The sequence below is a fragment of the Columba livia genome, chromosome 12, assembly GCF_036013475.1.
Source record: "Columba livia isolate bColLiv1 breed racing homer chromosome 12, bColLiv1.pat.W.v2, whole genome shotgun sequence".
NCBI lineage: Eukaryota > Metazoa > Chordata > Aves > Columbiformes > Columbidae > Columba > Columba livia.
The window spans coordinates 3,134,962-3,160,787 of NC_088613.1; the positions used below are offsets into that span (position 1 = coordinate 3,134,962).

Consider the following 25,826-nt stretch of genomic DNA (forward strand, 5'->3'; position numbering starts at 1 on the left):
TTAAAATGGTAGAGACAGTTTCTGTGCAGTATTGATTTGAAGCAGCTTTTGTCTTTCTTTACTACAAAAAAAAACCAAAAAAAATCAGAAAAATCCCCCACCAACCCCCAAAATATCAGGCCAACATTTTTCCCCACTTTCCAACAAGCTATATTTTTCTGGGAAAATAAAAATATTAGTCAGCTCCAGTAACCTCATCAGGAGGGGAATGCAGTACAATTGTTAGTCTTCTTACAAGGTGTGGATAGACAATGGTGCTGAAGATGGGTAGTCCATACTGTTGTTTATTATCTATAATAAGTAGCATCCAGAAATCCCAGTTAAGGATCAAGCTGTAGTGTGCTAGTCCTTGTACAGATGCACAATAAGAGAGTCCCTGCCCTGAAGAGCATACAGTCTAAAAATGGTGCCTTACATGGCATACTCTGCAAGGGTAAGATTGGAATTGGAGACAGAGAAATGATAAATCAAACTTTTTCCTGAATTCCTTGCATCTTTCAAACAAAAGCCATAAAACATAAGTGCTGAGATAATAATTTCTGGTCCCCATCATTAGCTAGATGTTAGAACCATAGAATTGTTTCGGTTGGAAAACACCCTTAAGATCATCAAATCGCACTATAAACCTAACAGTGCCAAGTCCACCCCTAAACTATGTCCCAAAGCATCACATGTACACATCTTTTAAACACCTTCAGGGATGGTGACTCAACTACTTCCCTGGGCAGCCTGTTCCACTGCTTCGTTAACCCTTTCTGTGAAGAACTTTTTTCCTAATATCCAATCAGAACCTCCCCTGGTGCAACTTGAGGCTATATCCTCTGATCCTATTGCTTGTTACTTAGGAGAAGAGACCAACAGCGTCCATGCTCCAATACCTTTTCAGGCAGTTGTAGACAGTGATAAAGAGCCCCAGTTCTCTCCGCTGCTTCTCATAACACTTGTGCTCCAGGACCCTCAGCAGTTTCGTTGTTCTTTAAACTCTCTCCAGCACATCAATGTCTTTCTTGTCATGAGGGGCCCAAAGCTGAACGCAGGATTCAAGGTGCAGCATCACCAGTGCCCAGTACAAGGGGATGATCACTGCTCTGGTCCTGCTGGCCACGCTATTGCCACACAAGCCAGGATGACACTGGCATTTTTGACCACCTGGGCACATACTGGCTTGTGTTCAGCTGCTGTCAACCAGCACCCTCGGGTCCTTTTCACCAGGCAGCTTTTCAGCCATTCTTCCCCGAGCTTGTAGTGTTGCTTGGGGTTGGTTGTGGCCCGAGTGCAGGACCCAGTACTCGGCCTTGTTGAACCTCATACAATTGGCCTCAGCCCATCAATCTGACCTGTAGCAGCTTTTTACCCTCCAGCAGATCAACGCTCCCACTCACCGTGGTGTTATCTGCAAACTTACTGAGGTTGTGCTTGATCCCCTTGTCCCTATTACTGATGAAGATATAAAAGAGAACTGGCCTCAGTACCGAGCTCTGGGAGGCACAGCAAGGAAACAGTTGGCAGTGAGCCACACTGCTGATGTTGACACCATCCACTTAAAGAATATGGTCCTCAGGTGCTATTCATCTGCAGCAATGATGCAATCCTGCAATTCTTCTTGAACGACATTTCCCAGTAGGGTGTCTTTACCCCAGCTGTCCTCATCCTCAACTCTTCTGCCATGTCTTCTTGGTGAATTTCAGTTGTTTTCATTTCAGCTGTAACTCTAACTCTCCTAGAAAGGTCTTCTTCAGCCTCCTCAAAAGATGGGTTGACCAGTCCAGCCTCTGCAGTCTCTAGTGATACCACTTCAGCTGCAGAACTTTCTGCCACTTGTGGCACTGCTGGGAAGAGAGCCTTTTCTGATCCACAGGACAGATTTATATTCCTGCATGAAGTTTTCAAGGCATTTGAAACAGTACATATGTCCACAGGTTGGAGCAGAGCCTAAAGACAGATATGGCAGATGAATTCATCGTTGACTTCATCCTGGAAGTTCTAGAGATGATTATCCAGAAAGACATGGAACTGACCCTGTTCACAGCAAAGTTCCCTAACTTTGGATGCAAGTTCTGCTACAGGATCAGCCGTGATAGTCAGCATCAGACACTCCTCAGCCACTGGTAAGGAAACTTGTAATGCAGTGTTCGTCTGCATGAGATCCTCTGTAGGTGTTGGGGATGGGAAGGTGACTCACTTGTCCCCAGGAAGGGCAAGGGAGGTGAGGAAAGCCCAGCACCAACTCACCTGTGATGGTGGCAATACATGGCTCCTCCACCGAGTTTCTGTGTGGGGAAGAAAGTTGAAACCTACATAAGAGGAGGAGGCGGCACAACCACCCAGGTGCCTCCGTCCCTCCTGCCCGGTACAGCTCGGCTCAGCCCCATGTTCTCGGGCTGTGGTCTATGCTGCTCTAGCAGGGGACCAGTGGGGCTCTGCTCTGGCTGCCTTGCTGAGCAGGGCCACACACAGCTATGGATGTCTCTGTGCCTTGGATTCCCTGCTCATAGCAGGGAAACTGTTTTTCAGGAAATTGGAGCTTTGCAAAGTAGTTCCAGAAAATGGTGGATTTTTCTTAGCTTCCTTTTTCTGAGATACTGTAGAAACTTCAAAACATGACTGAATTTGTGCATGCCTTTATTTATTGAGCTATTTATGATGGGCACAGATTTCCCTAAGCCAAAAAGCCCCCTCCCTCCTCCTTCCCCAGCCTTAGTAATCAGCTTTTTTGTGCTCCAGCCCACACTAGGCTATTTTCCTCTGTTAAATCCTTCATCATTGGTTAAATTACCTAGGTGTGTGTTGGCTTTATCTTTTTTTTTTTTTTTTTGTGAAATCTTATAATCTTGCAAGTCTACTTTGCCCAAGGCTCTGTCATCCTCTTAGGTCTCTTGTACACTCTGCTTCTCTACTGGCTGATTCTATAAAAGGTCTGTTTCAACAAGCTGCTGCTCTTAGGGCTGATGTCTGTACTCTGGTGCCCATGACGATCATCTGTGTCCATCAAGGCTTCTGAGTACTTCAAAGCTGCAGTGAACTGTAGACGTTTGGAGTCCTTTGCACACAGGTGTTACGTTCTCCCTTCTACCATCCCTTTCTCAGATGCTTCCCTTCCATATTTTGCTGCCTGTGTTCATCGCAGCCTATATTGCCTGCATACCTTTTATGCCACTGTACTGCTAATGAGCATGTTTGGCACAAGCCCTGGTTTGCTATTGGGGTTCCCCTTCCCATGCACGTGCCAGCAACTGCCTTCTGATGCGGGAAGACAGGCTTTGCTCAGAGCTTGTCATGTGGGCCAGTTTTAATATAGGATGCTCTTTCCTTTTGGCTCCACGGAGAGATGACAGGACCCTGTTCAATACAGCTCCCCGTCAGTGTATGGTTGAGTCATAGGAGGTTTTTCTGTTGCTACATCTAATAGCGCTTTGCTATGAGGAGCAGAACATCAACCTGCTTGGCTGGGAGTCGGCAGCTTTCCTTGTCTGGAAGTTGTTTTGATTCTTTTCTTAGACTTCTCCCTCTCTGTGACTTTCTTTCTAAAACATTAATTTCCTCTAATTAGAGCCTCCTTAACAATTCTTTTTTCCCCTCTCCTCAGTTAATTTCCTCTAATTAGAACCTCCTTAATAATTCTTTTGCTAAATCAATTTCCTCAGTTAGAACCACATGCCATAATTTCTTTCCATCCTTTCGAAAGCTGTCGGAGTAGCTAAGCAAATTATGCTTCTGGGTAACCTTTATCTCTTACTTGGTATTTTAAAAGAAGAACTATAACAGGTTAGACAGGCACAATTTCCCCTTGCAGAGCTATGCTGTTCTGACCCCCATTAGGTTATACTTACTGAGTGTTGTACTATTGTATACTTAATTAGGCGGTCTAGCTGCTCCTCTGGAACCAAGGTAAGGATGTATTTATGAATGAATTAAACATGACACTTCATTACTCAGATCAGATTTAACAGTGTCAAAATCCATCTTTAAACCAGATCAAATTGCTCTCTAAGAATATGTAAAACCTCCTGCTCCTGTTAGCTGTGCTGTGAGCCAGCCATTCCTAACTTTTTCTCTGCAACCCTGCCAGCTTTATTCTCCTGACAAGCTTTTTAAGTGCTAATTGTTTCTAAAACATGCTGGTTTTAAAAATTTATTTTTTGTTTGTAATTTACGCAGTAACTATTAACGGCACATTGCTTTTCACAATCATGCTGTGGGCCGCATCAGCAGTTGGTATAAATGGGGATGTAGCTGATTTACACGTTATGGACCCTGAGCCTAAATTTCCTCTTGTACCTCGTAGTTTCTTCCCCATTGAGACTATGTTATGCATTTCTCTAGCCCTTTAAGATGGGTCATAAGGAACCATCTTACTATGTCTGGCCTTCCTGAAATATACCAAGGACAACTCACTCCATTTCCTGATTTTCGGGAAGAAAAGGGACAAGTATTGTTGGGAACTGGAAAGAGCCATAGTGAAGTCTTAGTGAAATGTCTTGTAGTGAAGTCAGGTTTTTTTATGTAATTAAAAAATAAAAAGAGAAGCAAGGAAACACACTCAAGCTGCAGGAAGACCCTCTCCCCACTACTGGTGGGTGCAGCACTGGTAGCTGATCCTGTTTTGTTTTCTAGTATCCCTTTTTCAGGTTAGCACCTACGACCAAGCACAGATCTGGTGGTTTCAACAGGTGTTGTTGTGAAGGAGAGCACTGCCCTGCTACAATGTATGGTACAACCAGGCCCAGCTCACACAAGACAGGCCAAAGAAAGTCGCCTCACACCTGGCTCATGAGACTTCTGGTTTTTGTAGCGTAAGGACTTTCTATGGCTATGGACTTTCTTTTGGCTATGCCCAATGTACGCTCCATAGCCTGCTTGAAGTACTGATAACAAAGCTGAAAGTCACCGTGGGCCCTGAAGTCTGCTCCAGTAAGGTAGATGGGCCCTTTATACTTGTGACGTGCTTTTTACCACCATCTCATGATAATTAGCGATGCCTCTGTGGGTGGATGCCTTGGGTGACACTTGGTATAACAAGTGGAGTGATCCATGAGGAATGCTCCCCAGATATCCTACAGGGAGCTGGTGGAAACTTGCAGCTATTCCATCCTTGTCCGTGCCACTGTCAGCTTTCTGGACAGGTTCAAAACATTTTAGCCAAGTCTAGCTACTGTGGGAAAGCTGTCCTGCTGCTCTCTTTCACACTTCTTTCTGTCTGGCTTTACCAAGCCTCTAGCACTCCAAGAAGTTTATTCTGGTTGAATTGGTGCAGAAGTTGTAAGATACACTTTATTTCTTCCATAGTCTTAAAAACTATGCAGAAAATTCCATTTGCCATCGCTTCACATGGATTTTTGGAGTAAGATTGGGTGGAAAAATGAAATGCATTAAGGTTTTTGTTTTTGACAAAATCCCTAATGTTTGAGATGGGAATAAAATGTTTTTGGGCAATCTTACAAGGAGTAAAATGCTGGTGGTGCTGGAGAGGGAGTTGTTTGGGAAAGGTAGATTCTCTAAAAGGGTATGTTAGAAGGCTAAAAAAAAGGCGTCTGGTTCTTCTCAAAAGAGATGAGAGAGCAGAAAGAGGGAATCACCAGATTGGATTGTTCAGACCGACAATCAACTATGATGGAAGAAATGCTGTTCTCTATTTTCCTTGAGAAGCCCATCTTGCTGGTCTCCAGTCCAGTCCAGCTGAGGACAAAGAACAGCTAGAGATAGAGATAAGCAATCCAGTAGACAATGTTGAAGAGCAGGAAGGCAGTGGGGAAGAATACACGGGAGTAGGAGTCCAGGCGGGAGATGTGAATGCGGACCCTCCCTTCCCGCCACATTCCCGTCTGACAGTCCTCAATGCAGCAGAAGAACCTCTCGCATTCCTTTCCTTCCAGGCATGGGGAGCCAGGATCTTCATCCTCATCTTCCTCTATCTCTGTGGGCCAGTGCATGATGTTGTTGATGTTGATGGTGGTAAAGGACGGCATCACCTGTGCACTGGCAGGTGGCTGTAATGAGGAGGGGTAGGTGGATTAAAGGGAAAGAAAAGGCAAGAAAACATGTTCTAGACACCAAAACTCATCAAATTGGCAAGAGATCAGTTCATAGCTTAGACACAGTTCAATGTACGTGGCTGTAAATCACCACCTTGCCGTACTGTGGGGACTGCCACCTCCCTGTATGACTGTGAGTTTCATCCCTGGCTCCCTAGGGCATAGCCTTAATCAGCAAAGATCTAGTTGCTCTGATTCCCCACCTTTGTCACTAATAGTCAGTGCAGAAACAGGACCTGTCCGGTTTCAGCTGTGCCAGCCTCTTCCCTCATTCCCCCCAGCTTCGCTGTCTCTGAATACACAGCACACAGTCCCCTCTGGTTGCTGTCAGTTGCTGGAGAAAAGCTGGGGAAAGCCTGTGTGTGACTCCCAACCTCTGGGCCCAGGAGAAGAGACATATCAGCCTCATGGAAGAGCTCTCTCCACCCATGCTGGGAAATGAGGCTGGCACAGAAGAGATCTGTCTTTTTCGGTTTCAGTTCTGTCCCGATTCAGAGGCCTGTTTCAGCTGACGTGTCTGTCAGCAGTACCTGCCATGAGCTTGGGCAGATCTCAAGAGGATGATGACCACTCTGAGTTCACTGTTCCCACACTCATGATGTCCTCTGGTGGAAAGACCACAAAATAAAGTAAGTTTCTGCATCTCTGTGACCTAAGATATCTCTGTAATCCACAAAGAACAAATCAGTAGAAGTGAAGAACCTGGGTGTGGATCACCCTGTCTTAAAGTAGACATTTACATTTGGTCATGTGAATTATCCTAAACTATACTGATAAGCTCTCCAGCAATTTTGAAGAGATCACAGTGTGCCTGGCACTGCCAGGGACCTCCTTGTTTCGGGGGAGCCTCAGCTGTTTTTTCTGGTGCTGTCTCACCTTTCAGGTGCTCAGACCTAGCACATACAGTGGTCTGAGGACCTTATGAACATAGTATTGGGTCAAGCACTAAACCATGTCAGCGGTTCCCAGTGGAGGCTCAGGAGGGACATTTCTAAATATTTTGAGATTCTAACAGCATCCACCTCAGCTGGCACCTTCAACCTACCAGCCTGGCTTTCCTGTTGTTGTGCTCAAGTGGTTTCTTGTTTCCCACCAGGTAGTTGAGAGTAGCATACTCCATGAGAGCTGCAAAGACGAAGATGAAGCACACAGAGACAAAGAGGTCCATGGCTGTGATATAGGAAACACGGGGAAGGTGCTTGCGGGAGATTGTACTCAGGGTGGTCATTGTTAGCACAGTCGTGATGCCTAAGAGAGAAAAGAGCTGGTTTAAGTAATGAAGAGGAGCACTTCTGTCTTCTACATGTATCCAGCCCTCAAAACACCCCCAGTTTTCCTCTCTTGTGGGAGAGAAATTCCTCTGGTTGCCTGGTCTTATTTTTGCTCTACTTAGCGAGACTCTGGCCTTGAGGTGCCCTCTAACAATGCTCCGTGGAAAAAGAGCTGTTCAAAACCCACATGTCAGACAGGACATCAATGTGGACTGGTAAAGGAGTGGAGAACTCAAGCTCTGCTTAAGGCTGTGGAAAAGAACAATGGCTTGGATGATGGGAGCAGTGTCCAAAGGAAGGACATGCTAAGAGGCAGTAAGACTCACTGGATGGCTTTGGGCAGGCAATGGGTGAGTTGGGATTCAGTCAGTGATGTTTGGCTGAGTCAACAATAAGCACGGCAATGTCTCAGACGACACAGGACTGCTGTTTTTGTCTGATGTGAACCAGAGCTGGAAAGCAAAAGCCCCTGTTCCCTTTGTCTCTGAGTATTTGCTACCCAGGATGAATTTAACCCAATGCAAAGCTCATCATAGAATAATTTGGGTTGGAAGGGACCTTCAAAGGTCATCTAGTCCAACCTCCCTGCAATAAGCAGGGACACCTTGAACAGGGTCAGGCCAATCAGGCCAATCTACCCTCTTCTAGTTTAAAACCACCACTTGAATGGAGCTTGGAATTGTTTTTGCAGCAGCAGTAATACTCACAGATCTGTTTCCAGAGATCAGGAGCCAACAAAGGATCAGCTGCAAGAGTTGAGGGACTGGACTAGATGATCTTTCGAGGTCCCTTCTAATCCCTATCATTCTGTGATTCTGTATTGTGATCTTATCCACTGTTTTTTAGGTTGTGGAAAAGAAACAGAAACTCCACCTGCTTTTCCTTCTCTAACAGTTATCCAAATCCACCTGCCACCCTTACTTCGGGTCACCCCAGTGGCTCTGGATGGGAGCATGGCAAGGGATTTTCATATTTTCCTGCTATATTTGCATTAGCAGATGTGATGTGACTCTCCGTATATTTGAAATGCCAATGGAACCGGTCCCATTTACATCTCCTTAATGTAGGCTGATGGGCTTGAAATGTACCAGGGATCATTTGTATTAAGTACAACAGGGGCTGTGGAGAGAATACATTATTCTTGATGTGCTGAGGTCCTTTCCCAGAGAGAAGGGCCCCCCTCCTGGGGAAACTTGCCTTTGTTTTTTTTTGAGACAGCCACCACAGTGGTGTCTGCTGTGCAGAACACTTTGCCTCTTGCTGTTCAGAACACTTTGCCTCTTGCTGTTCATTCCTTTCCCTGCCACGGATCATGGCGTAGCCTCACCTCCATTGGAAATGACACCCCATTCCTCCTCCTGCTCTCAAAATAAGCACCGAATAAATTGATTTTGATAGGGAGGTGGGGAGAGATGGTCATAATGGATGGGCTCTGAATAGTCCTGCCTGATGCTGTTGGCCCCTCGTCTCTCCCCTCCCTCCCTGCAGAGGCTGCAGGCAGGGCTGGGAACGCTACCTCCAATTAAAGGGAAAGTCGGTGGGGCTGATGGGAAGGACAGTTCTGAGAAGCAGAGCTTGCTGCAAAATGCAGATACAGCCAAAGAGCATTAAAGATTCATAAAGACCTCTCTAGTGCCTACCAGAGCGGGATTCAATCAACATAAGCTTTTTCCTGCCTCAAAGAGCCACCGCAGGTTGCTGAGAAAATCTAAACAATAGGCAGAGCTATTGCCACGTCCTGTACTCCTAGTGTGGTGTGACTGACAGAGAAAGGCTGGACTTACCAGCATTCCGCATCCTGCCAGAGCTTGGGACTCTGTGTATACAGCTTCACTCATCACCCTACAAGCTTTATGTCACTGGTCCTACACTGAACCCTTGAAAAGTCACGAGGAAGTGCAGATCACCTGCATGTGACAGGAGCCCTTTGGCCAACGCTGCAGTGCCACAGCTCACCCCTTCCCTCTCCCTGTTGGCACATGAGAATACCACATTGTCAACTTGGAAAAGATTGTGCTCAGGTCTCAGATCAAGATATGAGTGTTGTGCTATCCTGAAATAATCCAGTAGTCCAAACCAGTACAGCCAGAGATTTGGTTGAGCTTGAGGATGGTGTAACACACAGAAAGATGCCCTATGGACTATCCTCCAGTAAGCTGAATAATGCCAGAAAACAGCAGAGTGCTCTAGGAGATTTTGTACCCCATCAGTGCTAGTCTGCTAGCCTTGCAGAGTTCAACAAGTATCAGGCACGCAAGAACCCATCTCTTACCCAGAGATGTCCTGGCTGGTGTAGAGTCTCTCTTGATCCAGAAGGAAACCCAGGAGAGAACAACCGTCAGGATGCAGGGAATGTAGGTCTGAATGGCAAAATAACCCATACGTCTACTTAGGTCAAAAGAAACTGTCATCACCATGTACTCCCCTAGGAAAAAGCATCAGAGACATTGGAATCATATCATGTAACTTCCTAAAGCAAAAAAAAATCAGCAGTTGTTCAGAATTTGGAGTGTTTCTGATGAGGTTTTCTTGTTTTAAGTGCCTGGCTAGCTGGTTTTGTTTCTGGCTTTGTGGTTGCCCAGGTTGTTACCTTCACGGACAGACGTGTGTCTGGCTGAGCAGGTTTGGTGACTCGCTGATATTGTGGCTGTCGTGCTGGTTTTGTGGCTAGTGGACTCTGCGGCTACCTGGCTGGTTCTGTAGTTGTCTGACTTGACGTCTTTGTGATTAATTTAATAGCTGGCTTTGTGGTTGCCTAACTGGCTATCTGCCTGTCTGGCTATGTGGTCATGAGGGTGCATTTATACTGGCCCGGCTGTGTGTCCAAGCACACTGAAAAGCATACTGGAAAAATTTCAGGGAAGAAACTAGAGAGCATTCATCTTCAGCTGATTGCTGCAAGGGTTTCTTTTCTATAGAAGCTATTTAGCTGTAACAGGCTACACGGCCTGGCTTGCCAACTAACTACCTGAGCTGTGACAATGGAAGTGTCCTTCAATAGCTTTCATTGAGACCCTGGTTCTGCCCCTGGAAAAGGCATGTGGTGCTGTACATCCTAATTGCTCATTTAGCAACTTAGAGCTGAGGTTCTTCCTCTTTTTCAGAGGCTCCTAGTGAGTATTGGAAGAAAGCCACCCGTCAGCTCTAGAGTTAAGATGAAGCTTGCAAGCAATTACCAAAAAAAGAGAATTACAAATGTCAGACAGCCACTGGTGCGCTCAACACACTTTCACTGCACCACTTCTTCTCCCAGTTTGTGCTGCCTTTCTACTCCGGTTAGAGGCTGGTGCTGGTGTCGGCAACAGCAGCTTTCTGCAGAGTGGAAGGAGAACTACCTGAACTTGCTGCTTCAGAGGGCTTAAAAATATGAGCTCACCCTACCTGCAGGAACCCAAAGAGACATTTCTCAGTTGTCTGTGGGAAGGAAAGGGGATGTGAGCTATTATGAGGAGGAGAAGTTGAAGGGCCTCCATTCCCTGGTTTCTTCACACTCTCAGCCTTGTTTCTGTCTCTTGAAGCATAATTCAGGTGTTCACCAGCCCCACATAACTTTACATAGGGGAAGACTGAGGCCTGCAAGTTCTGATTTCCCCACCCCTGTTCCAGTTATAAGCATCACCCATGGATCACATAGTATGCACATAGTGCAGCAAGAGAGGATCCAAGCTCCATCTCCTCTCTCTTCTGACCCTTCAATTAGGGATCGCTCCATTCACATCAGCATTGTCACCCCACAGTTCACAGATATCAGTGGTTCTGGCCTACCCCTGCTTCGTCGTCCCCTCACCCCTCATCTCTATCGCCTCTGCTCCCTCTAGTCCACCCCTTCATTTTTACATTTCTCTAACTGTGCTGTTTTGATCTCCCTTGCCCACCACCGTGGACCTGTCTGATGACTCCTTTGCCTCCCACAAGGTCTCGAACACATTTCTGTGGGCTGCCTCCCTTTGCCTCACCTGCCCCAGTCCTGAGAACTTCTGAGGTGTTCCTCAGCCCCGTGAAGTCAAACTGGTAGAGCCTCCAGGTGCGCTGGTCGGAGACCTCAATGGAGTAGCGCCTCCAGCGATAGACAATCTCCTCACGTGGGTAGCCATCTGCAAAAAGCGGCAGGGACATAAATGAAAGGGTACGTCATGTGCCTCAGTGTCATTCACCACCCTGGCTGCAAAAGCACTGGCATCTCACTCTAGCTGTTTTCTAGACACAAAGCTTTCTGGCAAGTGTTTCTGATGCCTTTTGTTTAGATTCCCTTAGGCATCCCTCCATACAGTGGGAGTAGGGACAGCATTTCCCTTTGTGGGCTGCTTCAAATCCATGGGGTGGGAAAAGCAATGATAGAAATGGAGCCTTTCTAAGGGCTGTACTGGTGGGAAGAAGACTTGAGTTGGTGTAAGAGGACTCACCTGGCCTGGAATCTTTAAGAGTTTTAGCTCCTTGGGGCAGCATGGGGCCTTCAACACTCCACATGTCTTCCCTTCCCAAGCATGAGTACAGCAGGGACACAGAGCTACCAACACAGGCAGTTACATAGCTGTGGCTGGTCTGACTATCTCTGTACCTCTTGCCCTGGGAGCTGATCTGTGTGTGGAAGAGAAGGGGTGCATTCTTCATGGAGAAGGAGACCTGGCTCCTGCAGGCTTGAGCATGGCTTCTTCTGGCTCTGGCTTTCTTGACAAAGAAACAAGCCTACTGTGAAGAAGGGACCTCAACACCTACGAGAGAGTTCCTCAGAGGAGGGAAGGAGCAAGAGCTTGGCAGCTAACTAAAAGCGTGCTTCTAATTATCAAGCGTTTATGGCATGTACTGTTAATTAGCAAAGAATGAGGGATGGTGGGAGATGAGAGGATGGTATCTCCTCAGCATGCTGCCTCCCACTGAAGCACCTCAGAGCCACATGAGCTCCATCTCTTCAGTGGCAGGGGAAGCAGGAGATGTGAACCCGAGCTAAGATGACTAAATCAGATTTCCAACCAACGCATGAGGAGAAGTCTGTCTTGGTGCAGAAAGTCTCCCTTCAAAATTACCAGTGAAGATGTGCCAACATCAGCAGCCCTGTTTGCTGATGACAATGGACAAGTGAAAACTAAGAGGTGAGGTCTTATCACCCCTCTTTTGTGATGGCTTTGGGTGCAGAAAGTTGGCTTGTCTCTGGGCTGAGGTCTGGAAAGCCAAGCTGTCCCCTGAGAAAGCAGCAGAAGTGGGAAGATGCAAGGCAGGACGGGTGCCAGCTGAAGGGATACATTCTGTCTAGTAGGTCTGAATGACCAGACGGTCAGTGAAATAATCACCTCCAGCCATCCAGTCAAATTAAGGAGCAACTCAGAGGTGCTGTGAATTGTCCCTGAAGACCTCTGCTAGGCCAGGGGTAAAAGGATGCTTCAGGGCATAATGGGTAATAGCAAAGGACAAGAGCCATAGAGACTAGGTGAAAAATGTAGCTAAAAGGGAGGATGGTTTTCCCGGAAGAGTTTTATTCTACTGAGGTTTCTCTGCCTGCCTTCTAAACCTATTTTAAAAATGTGTACTCACAACTGGAAAAAACCAAAGGGCAGGAATGAGTGTCCATTGGGAAATTCTGCAGCTGCAGCAGACATTCAGCCTCGATCGTCAGCCTGACAGAGGAAAGAGAGAGGGAGATCAAGATTTTGTGTTGGTGACAGTGGTTTGATTCCAACATCACAGTGCGACAGAGGGATGCTCACTTCCTTGAGAGAGAAACACTGATTTGTTGAAAATCAGTCTGTCTGCAGGAACATTTCAAAACAGCAGCCAAACAAAACATAGGTTGGGATATTTTCAAAGTGAGAAAAACAATCTAATTTTCATGTTCAAAAAGCCTTTTTGCTTCATGAGCTTTTCGGATTCATTTATGCGAATTTATGGGAACAAAAGCCAAATGGTTATTATAAGTATCAAATGGCTGGACTGACCAACATAAACTTTGAAAGGATTTTGGTTTAAGAAACCATTTGTAGGTTTGACCTTTTTCTTGGTGTGGTACGGAAAACCAGTTTGATTTGTTTGAAGCCTTCATCCAGGGAAGAGGAAGCCCATTCTGTAACCAGTACTGCTTGTGTACTCCCATCAGCACGGGGAGACACCTCCACTATGTCCCAGGGTACCTGGAATTCTTCTCTACCTTCACCAGCTCATTTTTCCCTCGCCTCAGCTGCCAGCTACAGTGCCTGCTGGATGTACCTGAGCGTGTAGAGCACTTTTCCATCATTCCAGATGCGGAGGAGCTGATTAGGAGTGGTTATCCAGTGAGAATCAGCCCGCTTCGAGTTCCTAAAAAAGGTATCGGGGATCCAGATGCGGCTCACCATGTTGGTGTTCAGTGTGAGGGCCTTCAAGGTGCTGTTGAAACGAAGACGCCGGTCATACCATGTCTGAGCAAAGAAGATATCAATGGTGTATTCCTGCAAAAGAGAAGGAAGAACATGTCTTTTGAGAGGGATTCAGGCAAAGCATAGCCCTGGCCTCTGCTCTGCAAGCCACCATTTTGGAGTCATAGCTGGAACATTTGCCTTTTAAGTCTGGAAGCAGGTGCCAGTGATCACTGACAACTTTCCAGACTCATCTTCAGCTCACGATCAATGTCACACAACTGGGGCACTATGGTTTTTGGACCAATACCCCTTGCTGAAGATTAGAGAAGGAAGCTGGGGCAGGGCTGCTATGGACCCAGCTCTTGGAGCAACAATTTCAAAAGCTTGAGCCTTTTGCAGACAGAAAATAGAGTTTCCACCATAATGAGAACCTTTAGTTTTGCTGAGAGACAGGGTGTCCTAGCTCACCTATAAACAGCATTTCTGGGAGGCAGCACCTGTCTGGATCAGGCTGGCAACAGCCCACATCATTAGCCCACCGTTCTGCTGCTTACTGCTGCAAGTCAATTTGCTCCTTGTTATTTTCAGCCCGGCTGAGAATGTGTTAATTAGTGCTGTACAGGAGCATGTCTGGCACTCAGTGGCTCTCTGAACAAGCCAGTTCCACCAGCCCACACTAAAGGCTGTCACCTGCTCCTACAGCACCTCTCGGACTTGGAGTTTGCTTCCTTCCACTCCTTTTAAACCCTACGACCGCAGAGGCATCATCTCCCTCTCTCCTGTGGGCAGAGACAAACAATGTCTGACTTTGCTCACCTCTCCCTCCCATTCTTTTCCTCCCTCTATTTCCTCCCTCTATCTATCTTGGTGGAATTTTTACGACTGCAGCATGTCCTCCCTCCGTTGCTGGTTCAGAGCTGACTGCCACAGCGTGCTGTTAAAATAGCCGCAGCACTCTAAGGGTGCTCCTTTGAACAGCATGTCCTGCCCAGGCAGGCAGAGCAGGGCAGCGCACAACTGCCCGCTTCATTTTCCTTGCCCTTGCTCCACTGTCAGCCAACCGGTGATGAGTGATTTGTACCTAAAATGTCTCGTGTATAGGAATGAGATCAGGAGAACAGAGCATTTGCCATCATGTCATCAAGTCACTCTCTGGACTGATCCTTCACCCTGGTTAGACACAGGGATAAGTAAAGGTGACAGGGACGGGGTCCTGACATATGTCTAAATTGGGACAGATGCAGCATGTTCAAAGTGATGGTGTTGCCTCTACAGTTCGCTCAAAACAGACATGAGGAGACACAGAGCTGGGATAGCAGCAGCCCCCAAAGTCAAGAGCACAAGCTTGGCCACTGCCTGAAAACGGGAGGTGGGGAGAGCCCATTCCAGCATCTGAATGCTCTGGATTGCACTGGGTAATGCATGGACATCAGGTATGTGGTGATGAAGGCATGGATCAAGTTGTGAAGCAGTGAAATAGAGCCCACAGTCAGGCAAAGAAGCATTGGCACAGCAGAGACAAGATGGGGTAATAGAAGCCCAAGAAAACTACATATATGGGAAGGGCTGATTTTATTCTGTGTGAGGACATTTTCTTTTCCTTGCCAGCTCTTGGGGCCAAAATAACACAACACTTGACGTATTCTCCCCCAGCCCTGCAAACCTGGTTTGAGCCAGCCTGAGCTTACATTGCTTCTCAGCAATAATTCCGGTGTAGGAGAAAGCAACCAAAAATGCAATAATAAATCCATGTTATGTGCCACTACCAGCTTCTAACTCTTAATGGGAGTCATTTGTGAGATCTCACTTCTGGGCTGGCTGCTCAGGTCAAATATCCTATTGTAAAATTCAGCATTCAGCTTTGGGATAACAAATGCTAGCATTTTGGGAGAGTGGAGGGTCAGCTTTCCTAAGGGTTTAGTATTCGTTGTCAAGCCCAGATTTTCTGAAGGGATCACCATTAAAGACGTCCTCTTCTGCTATCATAGCCAGCCTTTACAAGAGGTGTAGTGCACGAGTCATTCAGCTCTTCTGAAAAAATCTGAGCTGTTATTGTCTCTGTCCTGTAGTTTGATCTAATTTCAGTGGCTATTATAAGCACAGCTGTTCACGAGGAAGAACGTACGAGCTGAGCTGGCTCCCTTGCCTCTAGGTGGGGAACCCATTGGGAAATATTGGCATTTACAAATGTGTTTTCTTCAGAATTATCTGAGGCAAGATTTATACAAAAATTCTCTGGCCTTTGGAAGCACTTTTATCCTTCCAATTCTCTCCCCCACCTCTCTGGGAGAGAGTGAGTGAGTGGCTGTGTGGTGTTTAGTTGCTGGCTGGGGTTAAACCACAACAGTTCCTGAAGACTTCAGCACCTGTTCCCACCAGATGCGGTTTGCATTGTTGCTGAGGGACCTTGCATGACTGCGGCTCTGCACTGATCAGCTGTGGGACAGTGCTCAGACCTTTCTCTGAGCATTAATCAGATCTCACTCAGCTGCAGGCATCTGACCAAGGTGATTAAAATAGGTGTTTGACCATGGGTTCCCTACAGTCACTGAAGAGGGAGACCCTAATATGAACCTAGTGCAAATTGTCTTCTGGAAATGCCTCACACTCTTACTGATCTTAGAAGAGCTCAGACGGATCAAGGCTGAATAGCTGAAGTTTGGCAAGATGAGCTCAGCCCATGAAACTTATGGCAGTGCTGCTGCTTGAACTCCTGCAGCCCTGTTAGTTTCTCTCTGCCCTTGATTCATTCTCAAGCATCAGAAAGAGACTTCACAATACCTCAAATTCGCCATGAGGAAAAAGGTTATTGTAAAATACTCCTCCAACATTACTGTACCATCTGTTATGCAGCACATGGAGGTTGTTAACTTCTCTGTAAAAGCATGGGCTTTTTTAGTGTTTTCAACAGAAGGAGCTAGTGAAATAAGAGGAATCGCTCTAAGAGTTAGGTTGCACCATTTGGATCACACATGGGGTAGCACACACATGTTGGTATGCATAAAATTCTACATCAAACTTTAACCGTAAAATAATAAAGTACCCATAAGACAAACACTGAAAACTACCCGATGCTGAGGAATACCCTGCAGCGTTGCTGCTACTTGTGTGGGCTCGTGTCCAACTCAGCCTTTCAGCACATCCCTGCTGGCCCTTGGTCACTGTCACTGCCCAGCACATCCCTGCTGGCCCTTGGTCACTGTCATTGCCCAGCACAACCCCGCTGGCCCTTGGTCACCGTCACTGCCCAGCACATCCCTGCTGGCCCTTGGTCACCATCACTGCCCAGCACATCCCTGCTGGCCCTTGGTCACTGTCATTGCCCAGCACAACCCCGCTGGCCCTTGGTCACCGTCACTGCCCAGCACATCCCTGCTGGCCCTTGGTCACCGTCATTGCCCAGCACAACCCCGCTGGCCCTTGGTCACCGTCACTGCCCAGCACAACCCCGCTGGCCCTTGGTCACTGTCACTGCCCAGCACATCCCTGCTGGCCCTTGGTCACCGTCATTGCCCAGCACATCCCTGCTGGCCCTTGGTCACCGTCACTGCCCAGCACAACCCTGCTGGCCCTTGGGTCACCGTCATTGCCCAGCACATCCCTGCTGGCCCTTGTTTTCCTCATGTGGGCACCACAGATGTTGGTGGAAACCCAATTCTAGAAAATTATAAAATCTGAATATATTTAATGGAAAAAAAACCTTGTCCAGTAAAAGAGCATTTGTGGGAAATAAGGGAATATGGAGTTGATAAGAATATTTCATCTTGGAAGAAACAAAAAAAAACACTAACAGAAAAGACTTTACTGCACTCTTAAAACCTTTCATTTTTAAAAACATATTTTAACAGAAAAGCTATGGCGTTTCCATGTGAAAAGTCATTTCAAAGAATATCCCAAATTTTTCAATCTGAAAGAAAATAAAGAGGTTCAAAAATCAGCCTGTCCCCAGCACTAGAGAGTTGGACTCCAGCCACTCTTCTCATTGTGTGCTATCCTGAGCCACATTCCTTGGGTCATCCCAGCCCCAGCCACTCTGCTCAAACCTTCATGGCCCCAGAGAATTATACACCAAATAAACACAGCTGTGCACTGCCAGAAGATCCTTTTAAAATGGCTCAAAGTAAGCTTGTGTGTGCAGTTCAGCTGCCCCCTGTCAAGGATGTAATTAGGGGGATACAGAGGAGTTGGGACCCCATGGTTCCTCTGTATCCATCTATGAGCTTCTTTCTCTGTGTTCTTTAAGAGCTCAGCTTTCTGACAAATGCCAAAGTGTGAAGCAAAGCCATGGGATGAAGGTGTCTTAGATGTCTTTCTAAATTAGGATTAAATTAAGCATTTAAAGATGCTTTTGCAACTTCACTAGTATTCAACAGCAGTGAGAAAACCTCCAAATAGAGGAGACAGAGACCTGGGAAACAGGTTCCTCCATTTTTCCCTGCTGGAGAGACAGCTTGGAAAAATCCTGAATGACAGTGAGGCTGAGAAATTCATATCCTAGCCAGTCTCGTTCTAGCTTTTATTGTTCTGATATTTGCCTTTATTCGTAGAGCCCCCTTCTCTCTGAGCCACCAAGCAAATCCCTCGCTGCAGTACCATAAATCAAGCTGCTCTCCTGGGAAGTATTTTGGCCAGTATTTTGGGTGAGCTGATATGAATTAGATGGGTCTGTGCTGCCAGTCACAGAGCAAAGCAAAGCACGTGTTACAGGCAAACTCTTTGGGGTGCTGCAACTGAGGAAAATCTCAGGAGTTACTGGAGGAGAGCCAGGAATGGGGTGTATTTCTTTCATGGGCTGGTAGGTCACTCTGTGCTTCTCCCTCGTGCAAACCCGGGGTCAGCCCAAGCATCCCTCCTTCAGACAGATCTGCTTTCAGCAACTCTACACCCCACAGCCCTACACAGGCAAGCGTTTTACTCTCCACAACATCCCACACATCCCTCTCAGCCTGCAAACGTCTCTGACAAACCCTGGGCTGCTCGCAGCAGCCAGTTCTGCATCCCAGGGAGCACACTCATAACAGCAAAAACTCTCCACACTCTGGTACCTAAATAAAATAACGTTATTTTAGAATAAACTTCAAATCTGATGCACAACTTCTCATCCCCACAGCTCGCGGGCAGGAATGTATTTCTAGCACGACATGTGCAAGCACTCTCCCAAGGCAGCAGCAGAGAGGACATGTACTAACAGCACAGGCTACTGCCTGATGCTGACCACTGCAGCAAGCAGTTGGGCAGCATTAGGCTTCGCTCAGTTCTCCTGTTAGTGGTGTGAGACTCCTTGCTTGTGTCCCCAACACAAAGAGCAAAAGAATGAGAATTTAAGTATCATTATGTTTCCAAGATTCTCCTCTCTGCAAATTCAGACCCCAGAGAGCTTTCTGAACAGGATGCTGGAGTGACTGGGGGAGTGTGCAAGGACAAAAGGAGCAGAGCTCTGATGTTCTGTGTTTTCAAGGTGACACACTGAACTTCCCATCTGTTTCAGTTCTGCAGCAACACTGGCAGTGCTGTCCTTGTCTGAATGTCTTTCACCTCTGCCCAGGGAATTTCAGTTGAGACCGTGTTCTTTTTATAATCCAAACGTGCTGTTAAAAACCATCACCATGTCCTGTGATTGTGCCAGGAGCCTTCAAACAAGACATGCTGTCCATGCTGCTCTGTTGATTGCAAACTCCCCAATCACGGTTTGCTCACATTTGGAGTTTCTACAGGTGGGAACTGGACAGAGCTTTTGAAACCAAGTGCTGGCTTCTGAGATTTGTCCCTGCCCATTCCCACACACCTCTGCTCATGTCAGTTTCCACGCATGTGCAAGCAGGGACATCTAAATGCAGGCTTCTATACTCATGACAGCCAACCTACCAGACTGGTTCTTCCCTTCTATACCCTTTCTTCTGAGCTGTTCCCTTGTACCATCACTTGCTGTCCTCCTCACATTCAACCCCAGGATAGCTGCTGATTGCCATGGTGCCTGTTATTCTTTTCATGGGAACATACCCCAGCACATGGAGTCTCCCACTGTGAGCCCCAGGGGCCTGTAACCTAGACATGTGTGTTTTAGCATCTGATTAACAGTCATTACCCAAAGGATCAAGGAAAGTCCTTGAGTCGAGACATGACATCAGCCAGACTCTGGTTTATGGAGGCACAGTCTGTCTGCGCTCTCCCTGATGAGGTTATTACCAAAAAGGCAGAGGTACGGACACAGGATGCTACATGCAGATGGAGCAGAATTAATTAAAAGGGACGATACTGAACACTTCAATGAAGTTTTATGCAAAGCACCATGGGGAACGAGCCGCCTCCTTTTAGTTTGTTTTTGCACCACTCAGGACAGGACATGGGTGGAAATCGTGTGTAAGCACTTTCTGATGCAAACAAGGATGCGGCCCAGTTGCCGTGATCTCTAAAAAATGCCTGAGCTGCTTGCAGAGCAAAGCCATATTTTTCCAAAGTCTTCTTTGCATGTCAAACCTTACTGCTAAATGCTTAAATGCCCCCATGATGTCATGTGCGAAGCACATTGTGCTGCAAGAATAAAGCAGGTGGGGCAAGAGAAGAGGTGAGGACAGAAGCACATGGATAACTGGAAGACAATACTTAGCACTCCAGGCAGGTGCTCTTGTTGATTTGTCCTTTAAGCTCATGGGTTGTTTGATGAGACAAAAAAGAAATTTCCTTTGAAAGGGCTAGAAGATAAACCTTCTCACTGAATACAATTAACTCCCCAAGACTGGTCCTTCAGGACAGCTTGGCAAGATTCAGATAAGAAGCTGGAATTTCTTTAATTGCGCTTCCCATTCCCATGCCACCCACAGAAATTAAAATGAAACACTGGGATGGGCAGTCTAATCCTGCCCAGGTCTGGGAAGGCAGCTGCTGCAGCTCCCCTGTACCAGGCAAAGGAAGGTAGGAGGTCCCATTAATCCCTAGAGGTGTCCAGTCCTAAACAATCCCGGGGAGGGGTGTCTGGGATGGTCAGTTTGTCCCCATGGAGACTGTCTCGCAACTGGGCCTGTCTCTGTGCCTCCAATCTGGTACCTCATACAAAAGGGACCACCACTGGCTTTGCCAGACCCCAGTACAGCCTTCTGCTCAGGGACTGAACCACTGATCCACTGCCCAATTACCTTTGCTGGTTTTTAGATCTTTCCAGGATTTCTTGGGTTTTCCCTCTTTTCCCTTCACTCTCTGTTCTAGTCTTCTTTCCTACTCCTCCTCTCCATGTTCCTCTCCACATTTTCTTTGGTCTGTTGCTCCCCAGTCTTCTCCGCCTCAGAAAGAAGGACATTACCACCCTGCCTCTACCCTTCCTTGGACAGAAACAGCTTCACTTGTAATGTCCCTATTCAAGCATCACATCATTTCCCACCCCCTTCCAACCTTCTCACAGGACTTTGCTTGGTCTAACAAGGCTGTACGCTCTCCAGGGCAGGGATTGCCTTTCTCTGTGGACTGAAAGGTGTCTAGTGATCTCAACTGGATGCCGATTGTCATGCAAAGATAACAAAGTCTCTCCTACTGCAGTCGTAGTGATGAAGAAACTGCGTAGTGATGAAGAAGCTGTGCTTTGAGATCAAGACAGGAGGGAAAGGGTGGCAGAGAGGGAGCCATAGAAGCTCTGCTTTCTGTGTGGGTCAGAGCCAGGAGCATCCTTCCAGCGCAGGAATTGCAGGGCATGGCACAGCAGCATGCAAAAACAGAGGGGATAAGAAAGGGCTAACAACGTCATGCAGTGTTCCTGTGTCCCAACAGCCTTCTACAGTGGCGAGTCACAGGAGCTCAGGAACGGTGTATAAGGAGCACGAAAATCACTACAACCTTCTCCTAAATCTGGTCTCCTCTGTGAGAACCACTCGCTTCCAACAGGTGCTGAGCTCTGTCAAACCCCCTTCATGGGCAGCATGTTGGCAGGGGGTAGAAGCCAGCAGAGCCCAGAGCTGATGCTGAAGAAGCGATGCTCACCACCAGCCAGGGGAGCTGCCCCGCACCTGGGAGTTGAATCACAAGCTGCGATGGGTGAATGGGTTGCACCACATGAGGAGTCACAAAGCATCACGAGGACACTGGCCCTGGGTGGGCAGTAAGGTTCAGCTCTTCCAGAACCAGTGATCCATCTGAGAGAGAGGTCCACCGCCCAAACCCTGATGCTACTCTGTCCTCCTCCCACCAAAACTAGTCTGAGAATGCACCCACTTCTGTAAGATGCAATCCATTGTACAGAAATGCCTGTGCTGGTGAGGAGGAAAAACACCGTTTTCCTGTATAAATCCTCTTCTAATCCGCATCCTCAAGGAAAGAAGAACATTCAGAAAATCCAAGAAAGTTCTGCTTTCACAGACGCAGAGGGTTTTGTGCCCTCTGCAGAAATCCTCACTTCTGACGCTGTTCTCTCCTGGCCCCAGATGAAGGAGGAGGTGGGGACAGTGTACTCTGCTCCACTGACTCTTTCAAGGAAACCTGTTTCATGTTGTCTCTTGTGTGCCCTTGCTCTGCTCACCAGCTTTCTCTCTCTGCCCTGCCAGTCCCTTGATTTAGCTCCTCCCTGCTTCTTTTTGTTTTTTCCTTTCGCAGTTCTTCTTTTCAAGCCACCACAAAAATCACAGCCCAGCCCCAACGAGAGTTCAAGGGAGCACCAGGCTGAGAAAAGCAGCTGAGAGAAATGAATCAGGTTACAGAGAAAGTACAATTTCTTTCTGTCTCCCCTGTTGAGTATTTGAAGGGTAAAGCAAGCAGGACCACAGTTACAGAAGAGACACCAGGAGAGCTGATTCTCCTTTCCAGACACACATCCACACCTCAGGCCAGCTGTGATGGTCTTTTGGAAGCCAGGACACCAGCCACTGGGCAAGCAGGACCTGCAGAGCTCGCTGCTCTGGGCTGTTCTCTTCCTATGTCACTTGGTGGCTGGAAAAGACTCTCCTCAGCAACTGGGGGCTAGTATTCCCAGTAGTTTTTTGAAGCTCTGAAATGTTTTGTAGAGACCCAGCCTGATGCAGATGCATCCTTTAAAACTCCACCACTCTACCTTCCTCATCTCCCCTAGATGGCTTTAGGACAGTGGGGAGTAGTGAAAAATATGGAGGTTCAGGTTTTCTACACAGACATATAAAGAATACACTGGCAGAGCCTGTATATCCCAGAACCATACATACTAAGAAACCAAACAATTTTGGCTCTTGAGCTTAGTTCAAACTCCCAGGAGCTGGACAGCCCATTCTCTGCTGCTCCAAATCCAAGAACTTGGACCTGTCTTTGTTTTTTTTTGTGACAGCAGCAACACTGAGATATCTCCATCTCCCCTCTTGCTGACCAGTGTCTAAGCAGCCCCCGACCTCACTGCTGCAAGAAGAGTTTGGCTTCATGCAATGGCTCACTCCTCCCTCGCTGTGCAAATGCTGTACCCAACACCTCCAATCCCAGTGGTCCTCCCAGCTCCTACCTTCTCTGCAGAGACCCTTCCTCCCCAAGCCTCCTGGTGAGCTTTACTCTGCAAATCCCTCTGGCACACTGCTCCAAGCCATGTCACCACTCTTGCTTTTAGTGGCAGAGAGACGCAGAGTCTATCATGCCTTCTCACAAGGTGCAGATTCATGTGATAAACTAAGGCACCAAGCTCTGGACAGGTCTGTCACTCCACCACTGCCAGATCACAAAACAAAACAGTTGTCTTGAACAGTATGTTTCTTTTTGCCTTCAGATTTTCTTTTCAAGGAGCAATGAAGAGAAGATCAGCAGGCTATCATCTTAACTTCACCCTCCAACTTCCCTGCGGCTGTAGGAACCTAAGTCACACAAATTTTTCCCAATTCTCTACCCCACTGCTCTGTTTCCTTTCCTTGTCCTCACTACACTACTAAGGTGGCTTTGTGTGTCTGTGGAGGAGAATGACAGACCAAGGGACACAGGTGTGGGAGGTGTAACAGGGAAAGAGAAGCAGATTAGGGGGAGGTTTTGGAAACAAGGCTTACAACACTTGCAAAGTCCCTGCTCTGACCTCCCCGGTTCCCCAGCCACATGGACACAAAATGTTCTCCCACCCACACCTAAGTGTTTTGGTTCACGTATCTCATGTGCACCTGCCTGCAGGTGAGCCATTATCACCATCCGCAATTCTCCTGTCGAGCGAAGCTGATCATATGGTTAGAGCCATTGCCAGCCAACTGCAAGTCAGAGAACAAGCACAGAAATCCTTACAGCAAATCCCTCTGGACACAAAGATGAACAAGCAAGGCTTGTACCAGCTACCATCAGCTCCATGCTACCAGCACGCACCAAGGCCAAGACCCCTGACCATACTTATTACCCCACCCACAGTGCCCCATGCAGCCAGTATGATTTCTCTGGGGCTTTGAGAAGCTGTTGCATTGGGAATCGGTGGGGCCAGTCCCAGCAGCACTGGTCTGAAATGGCTGCAGCGTCCCCAAACCAGCAGTGGGAAAGAATGGGCTGGTGCCAACCAGCGTGAGGCATCATGGCAGATGACTGTGAAGATCTACCTGCCCACCCGCTTGCTGACCCTAACACTTATCTCCTACCAGCATAAAAGACACCAAGTTGAAGACACACAGACATAAGGAAGTGCCTGGAGGCATCGCGGAGATGAAGGGGCTGCAGGGAGGGGAAGCAAAGCGCTGTTCATCCCAGCCAGCCCCGCTGCCATGGGGAGGCTCTGGCTGGCAGTATCACTGCTCCACTGCTGCTCGTTTGCAATTTGTATCATGGGCAATTAAACCCTTCCTGTGCACGGAAATGGGATGCAATAGTCTGAATATTCAGCCTTTAACATCAGGGCATGGAGAGGTCCTTGAAGCATATTGCCTCTGGTCACCCACAACCACTGAATCCTGAGAAATGGTCTCCATTTCGTAACACATTTACAGCAGGCAGATTCCACATCAGCCTTTTAGGGCAGATGGTAGGACTGCTTCATCTGGCGATGCAGAAAATAAATGGAACCGATTTCTACTGAAAACAAATGAAGCCTTGTTGAAAATAAATTAAAATTGTCAAGATCTAAAATGAATTACCTAGACCTCATCATTTCATTCAGAACTTTTTTCCTTCAGTAAACTAACAAAAGATTTTGCCTTACCCATTTCTATTTTATTCACTTTATTTTTATGTTTATTTTCAAATACTCATTTTCATGCTTTACTTATAGAATTTATCACCATATGAAAAGCCAATCAAATCAGTCTGGTGCTACTAAATGTAAATGGTTTGATTGTCCCTAAATCCACTTTCCCTCAAAAATGTTTAAGAATTTTAGCTGTTTGTCCCAAGTGGGAGGGGAGAGCAATACCCTTTCCCTCTACAATGCTAGACCAGAAAGCCCAGCCTCTGACTTGGCTCTTGCATACCTGAAATACCCAGACCTCTCCCATGGAGAGATCTAAAGCCTTCAGTTCAAATAAATCAACTCTGCCTTAAAAATAATTCAGCCTATCAAGTGACAGCTATTGGTACAGCTCAAAGCCTATATCTTTCAAATTTGACACGATAGTGCTTTCCCTTTGACTTGGAAGAATCAATTTAATGAGGTTCAGAGGACAGATCAGTACCCAAATCAAACACATGCTTCCTGGCCTGTCCACGCGCACACGTCTCCGTATGGAGACGCGGGGCTGTTGGGGAACCACATCGCAACTCCTTTAGCTGATGGGCTCGTGATGGACGCGGCTGCACCTGCGCTTTTCTTCAAAAGATGCAGCCGCATGGGGCAGTTCTGAGCCCAAGCCCACATCTCCCAGGCACGTCCCCACCAGAGTGTGATGGGCAAGGCTGCATTCCCGCTGCCCAGTGACTGCACAGGGCAAAGCTTCTACCAAACTGACCTGGGTTTGGCTGGGAGAGAGTTAACTTTCCCAGGGAGCTGGAAGGGGACACAGCCAGAACAGTTGACTCAAACTAGCCAAAAGAATATTCAATACCATATGGAGTCATGCTCAGTATATATATATATCAGGGGGAGCTGGCTGGGGGAAGAAATTGCCAGGAGCAGAGCAGGCTGGGCAATGATTTTCTGGGTGGAAGGTCATCACATTGTGTATCCTTTGCTTTGTATCTTATTTTATTGTTATTATTGTTGTTGTTTATCTTTTCCTTCACTGTTCTGTTTAACTGTTTTACCCCAACCCGCGAGTTTTACCTTTTTTTCCCTGATTCTCCTCCCTGTTCCACTGGGGTAG

At 47.2% G+C, this 25,826-nt stretch overlaps 1 protein-coding gene across 1 annotated transcript in view; it reads right to left on the reverse strand.

Annotated features, from left to right (window-relative positions):
• Positions 1 to 264: 264 nt before the first annotated feature.
• The window catches only part of GABRE (gamma-aminobutyric acid type A receptor subunit epsilon), a 39,833-nt gene continuing 14,271 nt past the window's right edge, over positions 265 to 25,826 (reverse strand). The window contains exons 4-9 of the mRNA XM_065077454.1: positions 13,502 to 13,722; positions 12,833 to 12,915; positions 11,260 to 11,397; positions 9,576 to 9,728; positions 7,078 to 7,280; positions 265 to 5,987 (exon numbers count right to left, since the gene is read on the reverse strand). Of these exons, the coding sequence (XP_064933526.1) occupies positions 5,694 to 5,987; positions 7,078 to 7,280; positions 9,576 to 9,728; positions 11,260 to 11,397; positions 12,833 to 12,915; positions 13,502 to 13,722 (1,092 nt within the window). The 3' untranslated portion in view covers positions 265 to 5,693. The remainder of the gene's footprint in view (positions 5,988 to 7,077; positions 7,281 to 9,575; positions 9,729 to 11,259; positions 11,398 to 12,832; positions 12,916 to 13,501; positions 13,723 to 25,826) is intronic.